We start from the raw sequence: 24681 nt of genomic DNA, 5'->3' as shown, positions 1-24681 counted from the left end.
TCTCTTATATAGTGCTGTATGGCACATTATTTGTATTTCTGCTGCGGAGTAGTGATATATTGCACTGTTATGCATTTTTTTCTATCAAAATGTACATTTGCATCTACATTCACTAACTTCTATTATTTTATAATTTGATGATATATGATTACTGTTATTGTCAATTTTTAATCACTGCTTGGAGCCTTTCTCCCCAGGCCTCCACTGAAAATGGGTTTCTGACCCAGTCGGGCTTTCCCAGTTACCAAATGTCAACAAATAAATACAATAAATTAATACTACTTTTGCATTCTGTTGTGCTGCTCTGTGCTATGGTGGTGTAGTCTGTATTTCCTGGTATCGTACTGTTAAGTTACTTACTTCATTACCAGCCTGCTAGCAATAAGTATCTTTTGAGAGAGTGTAGCAACTGCCTTATGTACATTTAAAAATCACTTCGAGCTACCGAAGACAGAGTGCAGTTGTGAGAGGTGCAAATAACTAATCATTGTGAGAGGTGAAAATGACTGATCGTTGTGACAGGTATAAATAACTGATCATTGTGAGAGGTGTAAATAACTGACCATTGTGAGAGGTGTAAACAACTGACCATTGTGAGAGGTGTAAACAACTGATCATTGTGAGAGGTGTAAACAACTGATCATTGTGAGAGGTGTAAATAACTTATTATTGTGACAGGTGTAAATAACCAATCACTGTGACAGGTGTAAATAACTGAACGTTGTGAGAGGTATAAATAACTGATCATAATGGAGGCTAACAACTCTAACAATGTTGCCACTGAACACCATACTTCTTCCCTAGCTGCTATTCAACTCTAACACAAAGCCCACTTTCTATACGTGTGACACAGTGGCAGCAATACAAGATTGTAAACTGTTGTTCTACTTTGAAAATTGCTTTAGTTTATTTTTTCCACTAACCCACAGCTTATTCCTTTATTTATCAGTTAGTAGCTGCCTTGACTTTTTCCCAGTTAATCTGTATTGTAGTTAAACTTTTACTTTGTGCAATCAGAAGCTGTTACATATTTAGTGCAATGGACTTTGCCATAATATGCTCCAAGGCAGTTCACTACCTCATGGTAAAACACAATGCAGTTGGCAATCCCCTTGGACAAAATTTGCTTACCATCTGCTACCCATCTTCTATCAGAACAAAGGAAATTAACAGCTATTTAGTCTTCGAAACGCATGCACATGTTTCACATTTCAGCTAAAACTTAAGCTTACAGTTTATATCCAGGCTGGTTTCTGTTCTGGGGGAGAAAAAGAGATAAATGATCTTACTCCCTGGAAATCATTTTTATGAGGATATGTGGGCTAGTCTTTATGGATACTAAATGAGAAGTGACCCTGAAGCAGTATTGCTGCAGTTCATTATCGCAAGCAGAAATGCTTATACTACTCTCTGGTTGATACGTAGCACATACAGGGTAGAATCTATCCTTTGAACTGTGCAGGAGCCAAAATAAGCTTTCCAGCCCATTAATGAAGGATCTATCATCAAAACCTACAATAAACATGGCTGCAGGAAAGGGAAGACTACTGAGAACCGTCCATCATGACAGGGCACATCAACAGGTGTCTTGTCACCATAAAAATATCCATAAACACATGGTGGCTTTGCAGCCACAGATGCCTCACAGTCAAAAGCAGCACTAGGAGCCATAATCAAAACTCTAAAAGATGTGGACATCCTACAAAAGGGCCTTGCTGAGACAGATACCTGGTGTCAAAGCCATGGCCTCAAGCTCAATGCCAAAAAGTGCATTGTCATTCCTTTTGGTAAAAACTCAGTACCCATGAACTACCACATAGGTGGTAGTCTACTTAACACTGAAAGTGTGATAAGAGACCTTGGGACACAGGTGGATAGTAGTCTCTCCTTTGATAATCACATTGCCACAGTAGTCAGGAAATCCTTCTATGTGGCACACTTCATCACAAAAGGTTTCTCATCCAGGAAAAAAGAGGTCATTGTTCCCCTCTACTCGTCACTCATTAGGCCCATTATAGAGTACAACGCCCCTTTTGGTATGTACCTCACAAGACATCTGCAACAACTGGAAAGGCCACAGAAATACCTCGCAAAGAGGATTACCGGCCTCAAAGAGATGCCCTATGCAGACCGTCACAAAAAACTGCAGCTTTACTCCGTTGCATATCGCCTACTCAGAGGCGATCTCTGCCTAACACACAAAGCTATGTCAAACCCAGAGCTTTTAGACATGCTCCACTTAAAGAAATCTCAACCCCTATGAGCTACACGCTCTAGGGACCTAAACCTCATCACCACAATAAACAGAACATGCTGGAGGGATAGATTCCTGTCCCAGAGACTTCCCATACTCTGGAACAAACTACCTATCTATATCAAACAAAGCTCCTCATTAGCACTCAAGAAAAATCTTGATGATTGGATGGGAGATAGGAAATTCACCCCAGGGATCACTTCTGTGGCTCTGCTCGACAGTGGCACATGAAAATAATTTTCTTGGGTGGCGAAAGCCAGGGTACCTTTGGCTAGGCTTATATGGGCCATAGGGCCAATAGCCTAGTACCTACCTATGAACCTATGACACCCTCAAGAATGATGATTACGGTGGTTAAGGCTCAGAAGCCACCATTGGATACATGTTTGGACTCTGAACTGCATCCTTAGCCTGTCAGTGCCAAGACCTCCTGTGTCATCTCTATGGGTAGGAATATCCAGCAGTGGAATGTGTCCAGCTCTGCACCTGTAATGACAATCTTCCAAGACTGGATCAGAGAGGACATCTTCATTTATGGCCATTCTAAGGGACTGCAACCACAGAAGCATCCACTGCAGGGATGCTACCAAATATTCCCTGGATGAGGTAATCAGAAACCAGTCATTTATAAAGGAGAACTCTTGATGATTCTTCTCCTGCAATGCCTTAGTCAGTACAGCCATCCCAAGGATCTGTGTGCTCTACAGGAAGTCTTGCCTGGCCACATCTTAGAACTCTTAGGTTCTCCCACAGAAAGATCTGTGATAAAGGACCAAATGATCTCAGCAGAATTATAGTAACAGCATCTAGGAGCTCTGCAGTAACAGCAATGTGACTTCCTAGACAGTCACTCTTCAGAACCAATGTAGTGGATGAGTCACTTGAAATCGGTGTGGTCCAAGTTGTGAAGGAAGCTTTTTCTCAGAACAAAGATGTGGTAGACATAGTTTTCTCAATATATATCAGTCTATATGGCCCTTTCATCAGTAGAATCTGGACTCATCCCTAGAGTTCTGTTGAGCACTTGGTCTTCTGCCATGGCTCCCTATTGAAATGTTGGAACTTGAAATGCCAAGTGCTGACACGCCAAAAAAATAAGACTGAAAATACATAAGAGCAAGTCTCAAACATTGCTTTTCTTCTTTAAACATTCTTTTTGCAGGGGGCAAGGCCACCCTCCACTCCCAGTGTGGGGCAAGCAGCCACCCCCAAAATATATACTAATTTCAAGATCATCATACCTTGGAGAAAAGGGAATATTTTGAGAAATCGTTATCTCAGGCTTAAGTCTGTTTTTTAGCCATTCAGACACAGCATTTCAGAACTTTCTGCAGTGGGTCCTGACATTTCAAGTGGTTACCCTCCTACCACAGACCTTTCTATGGGAGAACTAAGACTTCTAAGATGTAGGCAGCCAAGATTAGCAGAATGCAAAAAACTCCCTTACCAGCCTCAGTAAGAAGCTGAGATCCCATATAAAATCCTCCAAAGCTAGTTATGAAAACAAAATTGCCAAAGATTCCAAAGACAACCACAAGGCATTCTATAACTATGTCAAGAATCTAAATGGCAATGCTCAGATCTGCTCTGAGCTGCAACAGAATGGCATTAAATATACTGACTCCAAGGATATTGCCAATATCCTGGCAGATCAATTCAGTGCCAACTTCACCCCCTCTCACCCCCTAAACGGCCCATCTCAATATCGGAAGATTGCCAAATTCCGGTAATAACGGCCACACAGGTAAAAAAACGCACTCTCCAAAGCTAATAATACAGCATCCATGGGACCAGATGACATCCCGGGCTGTGTATTACATGAACTGCAAAATGAACTGGCACCTCATCTAAGTGTCATGTTTAATCATAGCCTCACCTCAGGCTTCGTGCCCACTGAGAGGCGCACAGCTACAGTTATCCCACTCCACAAGGGGGGAGCCACCTTGTATCCTGGGAACTACCGCCCCATCAGTCTGATGAGCCTGATCTGCAAGGCCATGGAATGTATTAGCATGGAACTTATAAACAAAGACATTGGCAACCTTCAAACACTGGAACCCTCCCAGTTTGGGTTCGTGAAGGACAGATCTTGTCTCCTGAACCTGACTGACTTCTTCAAATCAGTCTCCAGAGCCGTGGACGAGGGTAAGGTGGTCCACACAGCCTATCTGGACCTCGCCAAGGTCTTTGACACCATTCCCCCACTCTGGAATCATAGATAGACTTACTACGCTGGGCATTAATCCCTATGTCACTTGATGGGTTGCCAACTGGCTTACTGACAGAACCCACACTGTAAAAGTAGCCGACTCCAAATCCAGCTCCAGACAAGTGACAAGTGGAGTACCTCAGGGTTCAGTCCTGGGACTGGTCTTGTTTGGCATCTACTTCTCTACAGGCCAACACTAAGGGACTCTGGCAAACAAAGTTTGCAGATGACTGCAAACTGGGGGCCATTATTGAATCCCCAAATTATGTGGATACTCTACAAAAGGGCCTTACAGAAACAGATGCTTGTTCCCAGAGCCATGGGCTCAAGCTCAATGCCAAGAAATGTATAGTTATCCCCTTTGGGAAAAAACATGTACCATGAATTACCACATAGGTGGCAGTACACTAAACACCGAAAGTGTGATAAGAGACTTAGGGACACAGGTGGACAGTGATCTCACCTTCGATAACCACATCGCCACAACAGTCAGGAAATCCTTCTATGTGGCACACCTCATCACTAAGGGCTTTTCATCCAGAAAAAAGGAGGTCATTGTCCCACTGTACTATCCCTCATTAGACCCATTATAGAATACAATGCCCTGTTTGGTATGTACCTCTCAAGACATCTGCAACAACTGGAAAGGCCTCAGAAATACCTCACTAAAAAATCACAGGCCTAAAGCAGATACCCAATGCTGGTTGCCTTAAAAAAAACTCCAGCTATACTCTGTTGCATATCGCCTACTCAGAGGCAATCTCTGCTTAACATACAAGGCCATGTCAAACCCAGAGTTGTTGGACATGCTACACTTAAAGAAATCCCAATCCCTCAGAGCCACACGCTCCAGGGATCTAAACCTTGTCATCACAATAAACAAAACATGCTGGAGGGATAGATTCCTGACCCAGAGACTCCCCAGACTCTGAAATAGACTGTCCATACATGTCAAGCAGAGTACCTCTTTGGCCCTCTTCAAAAGGAACCTTGAAGACTGGATGGGAGAAAGAAAATCCCCCCCGGGGATTACGTCAATCACCCTGCTCGACAGTGGTCCAGGGAAGTAAATAGTGTGGGAAGAAATAGCCAGGGAATTGCTATGGCTGGGCTTGTATAGGCCCTAGTTCTGATAGCCTAGTACCAACCTATGAACCTAGAACACACAGGTCCCTGGGCGGTGGCTCTTCAATCTGGGGCAAATTTAAATAACCACTACCCCATAAGCAGCCCTAGACCATAAACAAGACAGCATCTACTAGGTCATTGCAATCATCCAATTAAGTGGCTTATCTGGCATGGGTGCATGAGTGTGTGATGCTAAAGTGCCTTCCTCAGGTGTTGAGGAGGCTTCTTGCTCCTTTGAGATGGTTTAATCTAGAAAAAGAAGTGAGAAGCCCAAGAGGATCATACATTTGATAGCTTGGCTAAAGAAAACAAAAGATATTCTCTCTTGAACTGGGCATCTAGAATGCTGTTCCTGAGATTTTCCTTGACAGGATGGCTTCAGCCTTGTATTTCTGTGCAGGAACATTCTTGTGTGTATGGCCCTAACAACTGTGACAACCCAGCGCAATCAAAATTATAGCAGGCCATGTCGAAGTCTTATGTGAATCCCATAGGGTTTTGACCACCTCGATGTACCCTGACTTAAAGTCGGCAAACTGTTCTATTCTCTGATCCAGTAAGAAAATAAACTTAGGAGAGATAAGCATAAAATAAGCAGTTGAGAGCTATAAGCTCCAAGACAGCAGATGAGTGCACTGATTTCCCTTGCATATCCAGAGCTTTTGACTCACTGATTGGCAAGAGATAAACAAACTGTTACGGCTGCCGGGACCTACATTGGACCAAAGAGATTATTTAAGAGTAACTTCAGGGAAACCGCTTAAGGAATTTATTCCATTCATTTCAGTTTACCTTGAAGTAATCTACTATATGAATGAGTTTTTGTCAATTTGTTGCATGTTATTATACCTAATTCCTAATGTAGTTTGTACTAAACCTCTGAACTCTGCCTACACTATATGAATATTATTTCTGTATTCATATTTTTGCATTTCTAACTGGAGCTTTTGTCCCCAGGCCTCCATTGAAAATGGGTTTCTGACCCAGTGGACTTTCCCAGTCAACAAATGTCAATAAATAATAAATAAATTCAGGTGGGGGTGGGGGTAAACATGCACAAACATCCACCTTCTTTGGGTCTATTACAGCAGAGTCTGGGTGCTTCTAAGCTGCAATAATGGTGTCCTTCCTCACCAGTTCTGTGGGAGGGGCTGACCCAGAGCTCCTCCTCCTTTTTCTCCAGACACACTTTTAGGAATTTCTTGGAGGGAATAAATCTATTGGATCACCTGAGCTCTCATATCACAGTTGGTCGAACATGGTAGCTTGAGCCTTCAATTGCTCAAGTTACTGTTATTTGTAACACATATAAGTGAGATTATAATTGTAGCTATTTATTTATTTATTTATCCTTTGCTGACCGATTTAGCCCCACTAGGTTAGCAGCCTCTCTTTAGGGGAGATCCAAGGTGGTATTTATACTACTAGCTGAAATCTGGCCAGGGCATTGGGGAACTTCCCTTACTTTTTTTTTTGATGGGGCAGTGGGCTCTTTTACATCCACCTGAGCTATCATCAACCCACGCACATGGGAACACATTTTAACATCTCATCAGAAGGATGACATGCAGGAGTGTAGTTCCCCCCTGCCAATGCTGAACTGCAGTGTCAGCAATCCATCTACCTAGTGTGGGAATAGAACCCACAGCCTTCTGCACCAAAGGTGAGTGTGCTACCTGTTGAATCACTGATACTGCATTGCTTGTATGTCTCTGCTGAATGTGTACTCCAACTCAGAATGACAATAACAGAGTAAGGGGATATGTGGGATGCACTGGGAATGTTCCCCTGTAAAAATTAATTTTGAGAGGTGTTGCATTTGCTTGTTATGTTCAGAATGTTCAATAACTGTGATCCAGTTGTCACTACCCAACCTCATGCAATACAAGCTATTTTCCCTGACCTTCTAGAATCCAAGCTTAGGTGAATCGAGGAGATATGGCAAAAAAATCAGGACTGACATAGAGCAGGTAGTGAAGCAAATGGAAAGCATAGCTGTCAGCATGAAAACAGAGCAAACAGGGTGGATGAATAATATAATAACCACTAGAAGTCAATATAATGTCTTTCATGTGTTTTGATGTAAGATCTGAATAAAGTGATTAAAAACAGTATCACTGATTATGGTTGAGGAAGTAGATGAACAATGGCAAACACCAAGTTCTTTTCAGTACCAGTGGAAACTAAAGTTTTTGGCACATAAAGCTAGATTAAGAAAAAAAGCTCCAAACGGTGTACATTTAATATACTGTTAGGGAGGTATCAGTTCCTTATACTTCCATTGGATATTTTATTAGTACCAGAAATATTTCAAAGATTGGTTGAAGAAGTAATTGAGAGCTTAAAAGAGATTTTAAATATAATCCTTAATCTAGTGGTGGGGGCTCAGACACAAGAACAGCGTGAATAGTGATAAGATCTGCTAAAAAGCATAATTTCAAATTAAATAGCATACAGTAGTACAAATACAGTAGCAGTACTTGTAGACTCACTGGATTTGCACTGTAAGACAATCTATGTGTACAAACTGCGCTGTAGAGTTTCCACCTACTGTGACCTAAACATTAGTGCAACAGAACTTTGTGCAGTCAGTGTGTTTTCAGAGCACTCTTTTCCCAAGTGAAGAAAAATCTCACTAGGTTAGTTTAAACTTAAATACTGTGCAAGCTTATTTGACTGTACTTTTCAGCTGTAGTCATTCATCACTACATAGACTGCATAGTTCTTGCCTTCATTGACAAATGTCATACACCAGACCATACATAACTAGCATATAGTCAATGAAAACACAGAATCAGAAATAAGTTTAACAATCTCGTACCTACATAACCAGGTCCAAACACTCATACCTAGTTTTTCAGCCATTCATGAGCCTTTTAATTATCATCCAAGGAGAGTACATACAATACTGTCAGTTTTTACGTCCTGGGTACATTTCTGTTTTGGATTGTATTTTGTGACTGTGTGTGTGTGTGTGTGCAATTGTATTACTATTTATGATTGTCTTATGAATGTAACTGTTGAATGATTCAATGTTTGCATAAACATTTAATGTAAACTTTGAACATTTTGTAACTTTGTTACATTTAATATTATTTCTCCAGTAGAAGCTCATTAACACATGGGATGTTGAAATCTAGATTAAAATCATAGCTTTTACTTGGCTCTGTAGCACAGAGGGATGCAGCCCTTACTGCATGGAAGAATGGAGACTGGAGAGCCCATTGCTCTTGCTTCAAATGGAGGAGCAGGGCTGCTTGGAGAAAATCCCCACTGTAGAAGTGAGGGAATGTCCTCTATGAACAGGCAATTACATGCCTTTCTCTGGACCCTGAGTGTGCGAGGCTAGGACTGGGGAGAAAAAGAAGAAAAAATGTGTTCTAGCCCCTGATGATTGACTTAAATGATGACCTCTTCCAGCTGATCCTCAATCTGGTAAAACGGAATGAGTGGGCTGATGTGCCTGGGAGGGCTATGGTCAACAGACAAAAAAGTACCTTTTTTTAAAAATAGCTGCTGGTAGATATTTCTAGCACCCTAAAGATTCAAATGATGCTCTGCAAACATGTCAACTATGAATAGTCTCTACCTGGCTTGGGTAGATAAAAAGTTTTTCAATGTAACTCGTAATGTGCTACTTTTCTTGTTTATGATTCTAGTATTCTAATGTTCATGTTCTTGTAACTTGTCTATATACATATATATATATATATTTTTTTTTTTTTTTTTTTTTTTGCATACTGCTTATGTTTTTGAAATTACTGCAACAAGTCAATGCTGAAATTGGGCCTTGGTCCAGTCAACTTATCTGAACAGCAAATTAACATTTTTTTCAGCTTAGGCTTCTGATTAAAATGGGCCACAACCCAGTTGGGCAACATGATCAGCAATATAGAAAGAAACAAGCAAATTAAAAAGACATTATTATCACATGTAAGCTGTAGCAAAACAAAAAAAACCCAACAAATAAATCAGAAATAAATCAGAAAACATTATTACCTTCACATGTTTGTTGTATCAATGTAAAAAAATATTCTGCCGTTATACTACAGTAATTCCCCTAACCACCCCTTATTTATAGTGACCAGCTGGAGTCATGTGAAGAAAATGACAGAAAGATGAATTAACTTACTGTGTCCTTTTCCAGTTTGCATTTTGGTAATTTATCACTCAAGAAGAACTTGACAGATTTAATGTCATCTTTAGTTACGTCTTCTGATATGTCATAGAGCAGCTGCCTGCAGAAATAGAACATTAAAATTAATGCTGCATAGTGGTTTATTGAGAAATATTTTATTAACCAGTCAAGACAGCATGCACAGTAGCCCTGGTAGGGTACAACAGTGAAAAGTTAAAAACAAGTCCCTGACCACACACACACACACACACACACACACACACACACACACACACACACACACACTGTTCATCTTCATCACCAACAGATACTCCCCCTTTTAAATGGTGAAGTTGCTACACCACACCTTAATGAAATCAAAATACTAACATAATTTCTGATTAACAGAAAAAAAAGTCATAGCAAGGCAGCCCAAGCCTGACAATGTACCTAAAAGAACAGAGCTGCTTTGTGCTTTTCATCATTTTCACAATCACTATGTTTCCATATTAATGTTCCTATGCCATCATTCCCACATGATTTATATAACATTTTCAGATTTTGATTTTAGGGAGATAAAATAAACCAAAAAGTACTTCCCTTAACATCTATGAGGTAAATGGAACACACAACAATATTTTAAGCATGCGTCTATATAAGTGATATGGCCTGATAATTATGAAGGTGAGCCTATACCTTATTACTGGTGAGGTGCAGATGTTGCCGGATGACTTAGTTACATAAGTAAGTGGAAGTAGTGTTGCTTTACAGTTCTGTAGCCCAACATCTCAAGGAGATGGGTAATACATCATACACGCACAGCATGTCTTATGGCAAGATAAATTATTCATAAGCTGTTCTCAGGTCAGACTGGGGTTCTCATTTGGATAGTGGAATTGCTATAGCATTGTGATTATTTTGTGTGATACCTTTAGACAAGTAGTTTCCTGAAAGTCCACTCTGCTACAGAACATGCAAAACACAAGCATTGATCAACGTTCTGTTCAAGTAATTTCTGCCACTTTAAACCATGGTCTTAATCTTCCAACATATTACAACAAAAACATAAAAGTGGAAAAAGGAAGAGGAATGCCCACTGACAACCCACCTACATGCTTTCTGCATCCTTACAAACCTTACTCTCAGAAATTTTGACTTTATACTGGAAGTGGCTTTCAACAAAATTGTTGGTTTTGCACTCAGTAACTCACCAGTATGGCTTGAACTGCCATATCACCCATTGCCCACCCAGATTAAATTGGGGGATAAATTCCCACTGTTCTTAAAGTGCCCTATATGAAGCAAAATCTTGAATGTAGAATTCCAGTCACAGCCTTTGTCCAGCTAGTGTCTAACTGCAACACATACCTGCAACCAACAACACACAGAGTCCCTTCAATAGCATAATCTAGCCACATTACAACCTGATTCTTCCACCTTTATTACATATACCACATCCTTTTCACTTCTTCTCCCCTGCTGCTGCATCATCACCCTTGTTCCTCTATTTCTTCTTACTCATAGGCACATGCACTTCCATTTACCCTCAGTCTGTAGCCTATCCCCATTCTTCAGTACTTCCATCAAACTTCTCCCTCCTCTAGCCATGTATTTCAATACTCCCGCTTGCTTGGTACTCTATTACCTAATGTTTGTTTCTTCTTTGCTCTTTACATGCAGCTCCTGCCCTTGCCCTTTGCTCTTTTCATGCAGCTCCTGCCCTTTTCTCTTTACATGCAGCTCCTGCCCTTGCCCTTTGCTCTTTTCATGCAGCTCCTGCCCTTGCCCTTTGCTCTTTACATGTAGCTCCTGCCCTTGCCCTTTGCTCTTTTCATGCAGCTCCTGCCCTTGCCCTTTGCTCTTTTCATGCAGCTCCTGCCATTGCCCTTTGCTCTTTACATGCAACTCCTGCCCTTGCCCTTTGCTCTTTTCATGCAGCTCCTGCCCTTGCCCTTTGCTCTTTTCATGCAGCACCTGCCCTTGCCCTTTGCTCTTTTCATGCAGCACCTGCCCTTACCCTTTGCTCTTTTCATGCAGCTCCTGCCCTTGCCCTTTGCTCTTTTCATGCAGCTCCTGCCCTTGCCCTTTGCTCTTTTCATGCATCTCCTGCCCTTGCCCTTTGCTCTTTTCATGCAGCTCCTGCCCTTGCCCTTTGCTCTTTACATGCAGCTCCTGCCCTTGCCTTTTGCTCTTTTCATGCAGCTCCTGCCCTTGCCCTTTGCTCTTTACATGCAGCTCCTGCCCTTGCCCTTTGCTCTTTTCATGCAGCTCCTGCCCTTGCCCTTTGCTCTTTTCATGCAGCTTCTGCCCTTGCCCTTTGCTCTTTTCATGCAGCTCCTGCCCTTGCCCTTTGCTCTTTTCATGCAGCTCCTGCCCTTGCCCTTTGCTCTTTTCATGCAGCTCCTGCCCTTGCCCTTTGCTATTTACATGCAGCTCCTGCCGTTGCCCTTTGCTCTTTTCTTGCAGCTCCTGCCCTTGCCCTTTGCTCTTTTCATGCAGCTCCTGCCCTTGCCCTTTGCTCTTTTCATGCAGTTCCTGCCCTTGCCCTTAGCTCTTTTCATGCAGCTCCTGCCCTTGCCCTTTGCTATTTAAATGCAGCTCCTGCCCTTGCCCTTTGCTCTTTTCATGCAGCTCCTGCCCTTGCCCTTTGCTCTTTTCATGCAGCTCCTGCCCTTGCCCTTTGCTATTTACATGCAGCTCTTGCCCTTTGCTCTTTTCATGCAGCTCCTGCCCTTGCCCTTTGCTCTTTTCATGCAGCTCCTGCCCTTGCCCTTTGCTCTTTTCATGCAGCTCCTGCCCTTGCCCTTTGCTATTTACATGCAGCTCTTGCCCTTGCCCTTTGCTCTTTTCATGCAGCTCCTGCCCTTGCCCTTTGCTCTTTTCATGCAGCTCCTGCCCTTTGCTATTTACATGCAGCTCCTGCCCTTTGCTCTTTTCATGCAGTTCCTGCCCTTGCCCTTTGCTCTTTTCATGCAGCTCCTGCCTTGCCCTTTGCTATTTACATGCAGCTCCTGCCCTTGCCCTTTGTTCTTTTCATGCAGCTCCTGCCCTTGCCCTTTGCTCTTTTCATGCAGCTCCTGCCCTTGCCCTTTGCTCTTTTCATGCAGCTCCTGCCCTTGCCCTTTGCTCTTTTCATGCAGCTCCTGCCCTTGCCCTTTGCTCTTTACATGCAGCTCCTGCCCTTGCCCTTTGTTCTTTTCATGCAGCTCCTGCTCTTGCCCTTTGCTCTTTTCATGCAGCTCCTGCCCTTGCCCTTTGCTCTTTTCATGCAGCTCCTGCCCTTGCCCTTTGCTCTTTTCATGCAGCTCCTGCCCTTGCCCTTTGCTATTTACATGCAGCTCCTGCCCTTGCCCTTTGCTCTTTTCATGCAGCTCCTGCCCTTGCCCTTTGCTCTTTTCATGCAGCTCCTGCCCTTGCCCTTTTCTATTTACATGCAGCTCCTGCCGTTGCCCTTTGCTCTTTTCATGCAGCTCCTGCCCTTGCCCTTTGCTCTTTTCATGCAGCTCCTGCCCTTGCCCTTTGCTCTTTTCATGCAGTTCCTGCCCTTGCCCTTAGCTCTTTTCATGCAGCTCCTGCCCTTGCCCTTTGCTATTTACATGCAGCTCCTGCCCTTGCCCTTTGCTCTTTTCATGCAGCTCCTGCCCTTGCCCTTTGCTCTTTTCATGCAGCTCCTGCCCTTGCCCTTTGCTCTTTTCATGCAGCTCCTGCCCTTGCCCTTTGCTATTTACATGCAGCTCTTGCCCTTGCCCTTTGCTCTTTTCATGCAGCTCCTGCCCTTGCCATTTGCTCTTTTCATGCAGCTCCTGCCCTTGCCCTTTGCTCTTTTCATGCAGCTCCTGCCCTTTGCTATTTACATGCAGCTCCTGCCCTTTGTTCTTTTCATGCAGTTCCTGCCCTTGCCCTTTGCTCTTTTCATGCAGCTCCTGCCCTTGCCCTTTGCTCTTTTCATGCAGCTCCTGCCCTTGCCCTTTGCTATTTACATGCAGCTCCTGCCCTTGCCCTTTGCTCTTTTCATGCAGCTCCTGCCCTTGCCCTTTGCTCTTTTCATGCAGCTCCTGCCCTTGCCCTTTGCTCTTTTCATGCAGCTCCTGCCCTTGCCCTTTGCTATTTACATGCAGCTCCTGCCCTTGCCCTTTGCTCTTTTCATGCAGCTCCTGCCCTTTGCTCTTTTCATGCAGCTCCTGCCCTTGCCCTTTGCTCTTTTCATGCAGCTCCTGCCCTTGCCCTTTGCTCTTTTCATGCAGCTCCTGCCCTTGCCCTTTGCTCTTTTCTCCACTTTTAACTTCTTGTGTAATGCATTAGTAGTCCATCCGTAAATGATAGGCAACTGGACTGCACATACTGAAAACGTAATACAAATTTGTGACATTTCATTATGGATATTGTTTTCACCTACAGATCCATGCTTACCCATGCTGATTTACACATTATATAACAGAAAGAAAATACATTGCAGTCATTGTGACTGCTTACCTACATTGCCCCTTTGTAACTCACTGGAATGCAACTGTATGTACTTGGTACTGTTCTAGGGAGCTTCCTTTCCTGGACCAGCAAAGCAACTGGATTACACTCATCTGGCACTCACAACAGCAAAAGTCAAGGACAACGAAAAGAAATAGTTAAACAATGGAGAAATAATGGCACAGGCAAAAATAAATAAAAAAATAACAACAATAATAATAATAAGCAGGACTAATGAAGGCTGAACTTGAGGGTGAAATAAACTGTCACCTAAGGTTCTGAGACAGTTGGTGGGGGGGGGGGGGGCTAGGTGAATCTTTCATAGGCTGATACTAAACTTAAAATCAGGAGACATGCAGGTGGACTACAGGAAGGCTACAGCTGTCACTGCAAGGAAGGATTTACATAATTACAGGGTTTTCAGGCTAACACTGATCTCAGAAAACATAACAGGCAGGACACTATGAAGCGGGATGGTAGAACTCCTGGCACTCCATGGACTAAAGATGTACCAGTGTGAAATTGAAACCAAGAGAGCATGTGAGACAAACTTAATCTTCTTTGACTGGTAAATGACTAAGTTGAACGGACACAAATTGGCTGATGTGAGTTTCTTCAGTTTCAACAAAGTGTTTGACTGGGTACCACATAACAGACTAAATAAGAAATCCAAAGACAAAGGTGCAAGATCCAGGATGCTAAGCTGGATAAGAACTGGTTAATGGGTGCAAACACTGGGTGACTTTAAGGAGGACAGACTCTGAAGAGAGGGAAGTAAAAATCAGGGATCCACAGGGGACTGAACAGGGTCAATTGCTCAACAGCTGCATTTCTGCCATGACAGAATACTGAATCAGCCTGTTTAAATTGAGAGCCACAACAAAAGCAACAATTTACAGGTGGAAAGGGGTGCGGAGCTTAAGGAGGCACCTGTAAAAAAATGTATAACAGAAGGGAAGATGCTCACTAGGATCAACAATCCAGTGATGACACCGGTGGGGTGCACTAGGGTAAACATAACAGCAGCATTTAGAAGTTAGTATAACTAGAAAGACATCCTTCAAGAGCAAACTGAAAGATCACCGGTTAAAAAACAATAAAATCCAGAGATACACAGTCAAGGGAGCAAACATGAGAGAAGTAAGGATCATGCTATTATACACAGCACTTCACTTGTAGAAAGGCATACGACTCTGGATACAGTATAGGTAAAAGTAGGTTGGAAAGGCTCAAAAGAAGGGGAAAAACATAAGGGGAATGGAAAGATTAAGCCCTGAAAAAAGAAAAAAAAACATGAGATGTACATGCTGTAGAACAGAATGTCAATATAATATAATAAAGGAATGTCAACATAAGATAATAAAGGGTTATGCTTGAGAAATGGAGCTCAGGAGAAGGAAAAGTAGGAGACTAATGTACAGAGGGACAAAAAAGAGGGCAAAATTCAGGACAGATGCTAGGAAGAATTATTTCAAAGAGACAGTAGTACAAAAATGACACAGTCTGCCTAAGGCAGTCAAAGAAAGCTAAATCAGTGAAGGGTTTAAATGAACATGGGGCAGGTAGGGGAAGGGGTGGACTGGATGAGCAGCTTGTGCTGAGCTTGCTGTAACACTTTGAAGACTTGGCTGATGTGGAAGTTTGTACTTAAAGTGGCTCCATGTTGGTTCTTGCCAACCAATGGTATGTCAGATGATTAAAAGCAAACGGTTTCTCATAATTGATTAAAATGGGTGTTTTCTGTATGGTGCAGTCCCCCCCCACACACACACATATCCCTTGCAGAAGACTTTGCCTTGTATCCCCTTAATTAATACAATCTGCTTCATAATCACTGTACCAAACAGAAAAGGGCAAACTCTAAATGCAGTCATGTTGCTCAATCAAGACACATTTAAACGAGTGTAATTAGTCAAGCCTTTAGATCCCACACAGCTGGTAGGTTCCCATATGAAGCTACTTGTCGACCAAGGTTAACTACTGAATTTAATACCAAGGTAAAGTCTGACAGTATATGACCAACTAACTCTTTCTATACCTGGTGTTTAAAAATTATACTTCTACCTCCGCTGATTTATGCAATCTGATTCTAGTACCTATATTAACGTTTGTCCTTTAGATAATTAAAAACAAATATATTTTATATTATAGATGTACTACTACTACTATCCTTACTTACTTTCTTTACACTCGCAGTTATCATGTATTATTTTGCAAAAAAGCTTTTTCTTTTGTGAAATAAGCTCAATTGTTGTTATGTAATCTTATATGACTTCATTTTATTACTGTAGTTGTACTCTTGGATATTTTCTTCCTGGGCTTCCATAGAAAAGGGGGCACTAGCTCAGTTTGACTGCCCTGGTTAACAAATGGAAATAAATAATAAAACTGTACTAGATAACCAGCTAGTAAGCAATCCAAAATATATAGCTAAGTATTCAGCCTTTGGGAAAACCAGAAGCCTGCTCTGAAGCCACACTGTAACAATAAAATGAGACCTTCTGTTATCCAACCTGAATGCTTTTCATGGTGCCTGTTAAAGGACACAAGTCAAGTAGAAAAACTGGGACAATAAATGGGAAGAGAAACATGTTGCACTACTTCTTTACAAATAAGAAAATATGAATAAATTGGTAATTTGAGCTGACTCATCAGTCTTTCGATACAACAAGGAGGAAACAGTGCATTTCACATGGAATACAGGTGAATAAAAACGCAGGCAAGCAAATAGAAGAAAATAATTACAAAAGATGACATGAACCAAAAGTGACTCAGTGGAAAACAGTGTTCCACAATCTACCTCTCATCAATAAACCCATCTTTTCTAATTATAAATGTTGCATTTTTGTAGTTGCAGTTTTGTAGTTGCATATTTACTAGGAGTGCTTCACAATTTTCATTTTTTTTCTCCTTGTCAGCCATTTACTACTGAGTATGCGAGATATAATACACAAGAAGCAGTACATAACAAGACTGTAATGCACTCTCAGAAATTCACAGCTATGTGATAACTTACCATAACAGTAGATATTTAAATAGAAGGATCAATGCTGCAGTATTATTCACTATACTTAAGAATTAGCCACAAGCTCATGTCTGCCTTTCTTCCCGATTTCTAGAGTTTCTGGATGTCTGCAGGGCAGGACCAAACTCTTCCTGCACAGGACTGTATGCCTAAAAAGGGGGAGCAGCCCACATCATCTTCAGTTGCTTTTTGGTAGGTAGATTCCTAACATGTTTGTCTAGGGTGGAAGAGATGATGCCTCTGGTATCTGCTGCCTCACAGGTACATGTGAAGATCACCTACTTAACACTGGTTAGATGAGATGAAAGGGCCACAAAACTACTGTAAAGGCCCAGAAAATGCTCAGTGTGTACAACTTTGGTACTGATTCAGTCCTTCCTTGGAAAAAGCCAAACAGAGGAGAGAAAAAGGGAGGAACAGGGAGAAGGAGAGATGGACAGATCCAGGGCCTGAATTCCACTAACCTAAATGAGAAGGCAGAGGACACACAGAGAGTCCCCTTTCATCTTCCCCCCTTCAGGCTAAAAAGGGTGAATTAAGGAGGGAGAGAGCCTATGCTGAAGCACTGATCCTTCTCCTGGAACAACTACCATTACTGTTAGCATAATTATACAACTCAGTTGTACTATGTTTACAATAAGGATTACTGATGCAGTGTTGTTATACATCAGAAGAGTATTAAAGCTGCTTGCTACCCCAGTGGGGTGGTAATTATACCATCTCTCGAAGAACACCAGTGGCTCAGCAGATACAGATAAGTAATCTTTACTGTGTATTCTAGTGAGTTGCAGAAGAATACACAAAGCTGTACAGTTTCACTTATGCCAACTGTGATGAAATTTAAAAGAATGCAAAGTAGTTGGGAGAACAGACAGAGAAAGTTAGGCCAGTTATGCGTGTATTGAATTGTGGATCAGCGTTTTTAAAGGAAGTGTTGGGAGGCAGGGGCTACTGTGTGTGCTGAAGACTGTGGCCATATAGTGGCAGATGCAGGGCAATCAAATATAGATATATATATATATATATATATATATATATATATATATATATATATACATACATACATACACACAGTATATATAGATATAGATGTGTGTGTGTGTGTGTGTGTGTGTGTGTGTGTGTGTGTGTGTGTATATATATATATATATATATATATATATATATATATATATATATATATGCATATAGATGGACAGATGACAAATGAGGAGTATATCAGGAAGCAAAGAGACAGGTCAAAGAAAGAAGAGTGGGGGATGAAAAGGGTGCAGGTAGTGGGAACGTCATGCATGAAACATAAAGAGAGAGAAGAGGGTAGTATATCTGAAAGATGCCAGTACAGGAAGTGGCCAAAGGCAGTGGGAGAAGCAGGGGAGGGGGTAAACATAAGGCTAGACAGTGAAATAAGGTGATAGAGGGGCAGGAAAAAAAGACAACAAGAGTAGACGATCAGTGTCCAAGCAGGGAGGCCACAGGGAAAATGAAACCAAAGAGGAAAATGCAGAGAGAATAAATCTGATAATGATTATGATTATGATGACTCAGAAGAAGAAAGAGATTGTGGAGGAGTAACAGAGCGATGCAGAGACAGACAATAAGAGTCAGCGCATCATCACAGGAAAGGCAGGCAGATCCAACCACAGAGTCTGGCCAGCAAAGAATGACATGGGTACCACAGATAGGTCAAGGGTCAGCACAGGTAGTTCACTAGCGAGATGACCCACTTTAGAGATTGCAGGTGGACAATGAACCAGCATGGGCAGCTTAACCAACACAGAAGGACATGTTGGGGGAATAAATGAAGGTGGCTCAGAGGATCTGTGCTTGTGGCAGGTGACTTCTTCACCAAAAAGAATGTAGACAGAAGGCTACACTTTCTAAAAAGAGAGGCAGTTACTGAGTTGTCAAAAGCAGCTGGGTTGCATGTTGGAACGAATGATTTCATTGGTGCGATAGAAGAGAATGATGAGAACAGGGTCAATTGAAGCAGCAGTAGATGTACGGAAGTGTGTTATATGGATGCTTCCTCATGGATATCACCCGTACCAGTTTCCTACATATCAGAAAGAAGAGCATTAAAAAGTGTAATCTGTGATTAGGGAATGACTAAAGGAATAAAGATAAGGTATGGTGAGTGACTGAAGGGTTGTATGGCAAAGGCAAGGGAGGTAAATGCCAGGAGAAGACTGCAAATCAGGCTACAAGGGTCAGCCATGCTAAAGAGTGAACCAAGAAATACATCCAAAATGGGTATCTGTGTAAATGGAGGTAAAATGGAAAGAAGCTGACAACAAATATAGAAAGACACCAAGAGAAGAAAATAATACCGAATAAGGCAGGCACCAGAGGGGAGTAGAACAAAAAAAAGGGTGAAGGTTAAATAAAAGGAGAAAGATATCCATGTTATGCTTTGTTAGACATCTTGGCAACAAAATGGGGAAAATGCAATAATGTCTAATGACAAGGCAGGTTGATACTGAAAACTGAAATCTAAACTTATCAGAAGTTGGAGGGGGTCAAGGCATTCCATGGATACAGTCTATATCAGGTGTCTGATACATGGCAGTCTTTGTTTGTGTCTTTCGGCTTTTCTCGGTTAGGGGTCGCCACAGTGGAACTCCAGTCTGCTAATGATTGGTAGTGGATTTTTACATACTGGGTTACCAGCCCTGATGCACAACCTTCAACGAAGGTACGCCCATTCACGCATGCCTCCACACAGAAGACGCTTTAGCTGAGAATTGAATGGGACATTGTCTTGCTATGAGTCGACAACGCTACCACAGCACCACCACCACAGTTATCTATGCAAAGGAAATTAAAAATAAGATATGAGGTAACCGAGGATATAGTATAGAAGGGGTTGCAAAGACAGACAGAAGGGAAACAATAAAAGTGACTGCATCAGCAGGCAGACTGGAAGGGAAAGGAAATGGGCAGATACCATCTACAGCCCTCAAAATTCTTCAACGAGAGATTATATATTAGATTAGTGAAGGTATTGACAGATAGGAAAAAGGTTCTGTAAATTGGAGCCCTGAATGTCCCAGAGGAAGACATGGAGAATAAGGTAAGAGAGGTATTAAACTAAGGTGAGTGGACAGCTAGTACAGGAAAACATGAGGAACGACAGACTTCCAGATGAAGTATTGAGTGAGGTAGAAGGTGTGAAGGAAGTGGAGATAAGGGCACAATATCAAATACTGACCACATCACAGTGTGGTTTCAAGCTACAGTGCAAGGAGAAGGGATCCTGTGCCAAGACCAGAGTATGAGATGACAGAAAAGTAAATTACAGAAATTTGGGGGAAATCAGAGGGAAAACTAGGACAGTGGGGGTTACACTAATGGGGAGTACACGAGTTATAAGTAAGGATAAGAAGAGGTACAGGAACAGCAGTGGATGAAGAATTAGTGAAACACAATTAGGGGAAAAAAGGAAATCATTATGGCTAAAGAAAGAGGCAAAAGAGGTGATAAATGGAAAATAGAAACTGTAAGAAATGGAAAGAAACAAATTCAAGAAGAGAATGCTGAAGAGATAAGCAGTAAGCAGACACACAGAAAACAGCAACCAGAAATGTAAAGAGAGCAAAAGTGATATAAAAACATTTACACAATTTTTTGAAAGCTTATTGACCCAGCTGAATTTGTAATTTAATAGCACATTTGTAGATGGGGGACAGAATTCCTTCTTAGCACACCAGGTCATTGACATCACAGTTTATTAAAGGTGTGGTGGAAGAGGGATATGTATACTGCATGTGGAGTGTGCAGCCCACCCCGAACAAAAAATATCCTTCCTTTTTATGAAACAAACTTTTGCAAACAATTGAATTAAAAGACCATTTTAAATGGGCAGGAAGCAGGAATAAAATAATGAAACAAAAGACTTGCCAGGTACATATTATAAAGGAAAAGGAAAGAGACAAAAAGGACTACGCTGACCAAAGACAGGGAAGGCTTACTTACAAACTGAATTATTCAGGTGCTAATGAAACCCTTTTCAGCTATGACATAGGTTATCAGGCAGTTCAAATCTGATTAAAATGCACTCAAATATTAACACAGAGAATAATATATTTAATTTAAAAGGTATCTGCAGTAATAGAGGGCACCACAAACATACAGATACATGTACCAGTGCGTGAGCGCGCGCACACACACACACACACACACACACACACACACACTTACATTGTAGTACATGAAGTGCTGCAATTATTCCGAAATTAGGGAAATAAATGATTGCTAAGCTCCTGATAAGCATCACCATCACTGCTGAGATCTAGTCTTACAATAGAGCATAAATGTTAATCAGCGGCAACAATAGAACAATGCTGGGAAGCTGTTAATTAGTCCAAATGAAGTGCTAACAGCTTCCCGTTGCTCTTCTGTGCAGCAGTGGTAAGTGTGTTATATTCTTCAAAGCTGTGAAATGCTTAGCACAACTACACTATTTTTTTCTAAATTTTCTAGTATGTGGGAGAAGGTAAACCTCCATGTACTACAAAGAATTGTGATCTGGTCTCTCCATTCATAGCCCAATTTATGCATTCTCAACATGGATGTCAATATTCTCCTTGACGTTCAAGTTTCAACACATAACATCCTTGTGATCTGAGACTGATCATAATCCTGTTAAACATTCAAAAACACACCAAAACAGAGGGCAAAAAGCAAACTAAACTCCTAAATGAGTTTTCTGAACCCATCTTCAAGAGAACGAAAGGGGAGAAAATTGGTCTATGAAGAATGAACACAATAGTAGGGTGAGCGAGGCATAGATAAAGGAGGTCTGAAATGGGAATGCAGTGGAGAAATACTGAGCTAAAGGATAGATGCATTCCTATGTAGGAATAAACCAGAGAACAGCATGAGTTTTTAGCATGAAGATCTTGCTAGAGAAAAAATCCTCCAGTTCTGTCAGTGGAGTAGCAGTAAATTAGACAAGTTCAGTTGGATTGAGTTAATCTTTCAGCTCATGTCACACACACGGTTGCTAAACAAGGTAAAGTAGCTTACAAGAGTAAGAGAAAAATACTGAGGTGGGTAAAAGTGAATGGAGGGAAGTACCGTGGCAATAAGGGGTCTGTTCTGTGGTACACAGAGTTAGCCACTGGTATGTAATTGGCATTAGTCCTGGGTGGCAAAGTACTCTTGTGTTTATCTCAAACTTATCAATAGGCAGTGAGACAAACATGAACCTTTTCAGCTATGATGCCGAGACTGTGGCAATGCTGGGTGATGGAGGGACCAGAACTATGGAGGAACAGGCGGGTGGCAGCTAAGTCTGAGTGCAGTAATCTACAAAGTGCTGCAATTGGGGTATAACAACCCAGATGTGGGCAATGGACTAGAGGAGCAAAGGTGAGACAAAGGATCGGGAGGAAAAGATATTGCTGGTCATAATAGCTCAGATGAACCATTAAATATAGAGTGAAAAGGTGCCTGACAAAGTTAAAAGTATTTCTTGGTGCATTCGCAAGGCAGCTCCAGGAATAAGGAGACAGTTCTCCAACTCCGCTGAACACTGGTCAGACCAGTTTTTGAAGCTGTAAAGGGAAAACGGAATACTTGCACTGAAGACAATTTTGAGGAAAAAAATGGGTAGAGGGATAGAGGGACTACACTATGTAAAAAAACAAAGAAAAATATGGAATCTTCTCATAGGGAATGAGGAATATAAGGAACATACTAACACTGACAGTGAGGATGATAATGTCTGATATGTGGACAGGCTGCCAAAGGGTATTGTATATATACTAATACTGACAGTGAGAATGACGATGTCTGATATGTGGGACAGGCTGCCAAAGGGTGGAGTATATCTGTGCTAATTCTAACAGTGAGGATGATGATGCCTGATATGTGGGACAGACTGTAAAAGGGTGTTGTATACATACTAATACTGACAGTGAGGATGACGATGTCTGATATGTGGGACAGGCTGCCAAAGGGTGGAGTATATCTGTGCTAATTCTAACAGTGAGGATGATGATGCCTGATATGTGGGACAGACTGTAAAAGGGTGTTGTATACATACTAATACTGACAGTGAGGATGACAATGTCTGATACGTGTGACAAGCTGCTAAAGGGTAGGGTGTATGAAAACTGACAGGGATGAATTAACTGTGAACTTTACAGGAAGTGGGTAATTGAACCCTCACTGCTGTTAGGTGGGCAGGTTGTTCCTACATTTGGTTGTTTGTAATGTGTATGTTATGACTCATTGATTTCTTCCCTGGTTGTGAACTCCTCAATCATTTTTCTATGGGAATTCACTAACAGGGCATTTTTTTTTTATTTCTGCACCAACAATAATTCAAATATTTGGCCTTTTCTTATCTGTAGTTGTGAAACTGTGGAGTTAGTACATATAAGTAAAGGGGTTATGCCAAAGCTCCACCATCACGTAGATGATGCACAGAGGCTTGTTACCCAGGAAAAAATGCTTTTTATCATTGCCTCCATGGAGCTGAGGCTTTGACAGCTTTGTTTAGTAACCTTCAGTGAGTTCAGCCTCACAGAAATGAGATGGAAATACTAAGTGGTGAGTGCTAGCATTACCCAATGAACTTGTACTACAATCATGTAGTATACCTTTTAGAAATGTTTATTGAAGAGAACATTTTCCAAAACGTATGGAATTTTGCTGAAAAGATTCAGAGGAAGCATTGCTTTGTACACTGCAAGCCCATGTTACTCTATTCACTTAACCATATGTAGTTAAGTGGGTCAAACAAAATAAGTACTGTTTGCAATCAATCCCTGTATTTCTCATGACATAGTTTAAACACCTTTTAAGGGACATTCAGCAGACAAACAGAAAGGCGAAACTGTTGTTACAGACATCCAGCAGTGCAGGATTACTCACAAAGTAGGGAAACGGGCAGACTAGGTTTGCACAGAAATCCTAAAATGTCAATAAATTCATTCTTTGTGTTACTCCTGTCACTCATCATCCTAGATTAAAGTTTCCAGTCACAACTGTTCTACATTAGTGGCAACAGACACCACCCTATAATCTAATGATTAAGTATAACATACAGTGTCAAAAGGCATAACACACATGCTCTGTGGTTGTATATCATATTCCAGTCAGACTGAGCAAAAGAACTGCTATTAACACAAGTATATACCCCTGTAGCTTCATCAGCAATCTGCTGTTCTGAGCTTTCTTTAAACACTATGAATTTTAGAAACCTGTATAATGAAATCTGTGCTCTTCCAGGTATTTGAAGTTCATTCTCCATTTCTTCTTTTGTAGTGCCAAGTTTCTTGAGCAAATCCATTCTTTTTATTCTGAATAGCAGTTCTGTTAAGATGGAAAAGTTGTTTTCTTCCAGAAGGCCCCTGTCCTCCAGATTCTGAAAGAGGTCCATGCCTTCTGTGATGTCTTCTTGTTTCTTGTGAGGGATATGGTCAAGGCAAAGAAATTTTAAAGCAGCGACATTGTCTGTGTCTAGGTGTTCATCG

The 24681-nt window shown here is 41.5% G+C and overlaps 1 protein-coding gene across 1 annotated transcript in view; it reads right to left on the bottom strand.

The window, feature by feature from the left end:
• The window catches only part of CASP8 (caspase 8), a 456587-nt gene that overhangs the window by 296756 nt on the left and 135150 nt on the right, over nt 1-24681 (bottom strand). The window contains exons 2-3 of the mRNA XM_044060507.1: nt 24409-24681; nt 9724-9829 (exon numbers count right to left, since the gene is read on the bottom strand). The exon at nt 24409-24681 is cut by the window's right edge and continues 66 nt beyond it. Of these exons, the coding sequence (XP_043916442.1) occupies nt 9724-9829; nt 24409-24681 (379 nt within the window). The remainder of the gene's footprint in view (nt 1-9723; nt 9830-24408) is intronic.

Source organism: Protopterus annectens, chromosome 2.part0 (assembly GCF_019279795.1).
Source record: "Protopterus annectens isolate FY-2018-M chromosome 2.part0, PAN1.0, whole genome shotgun sequence".
Classification (NCBI taxonomy): Eukaryota; Metazoa; Chordata; order Ceratodontiformes; family Protopteridae; genus Protopterus; species Protopterus annectens.
This window is presented reverse-complemented; position numbering and strand designations above follow the sequence as displayed.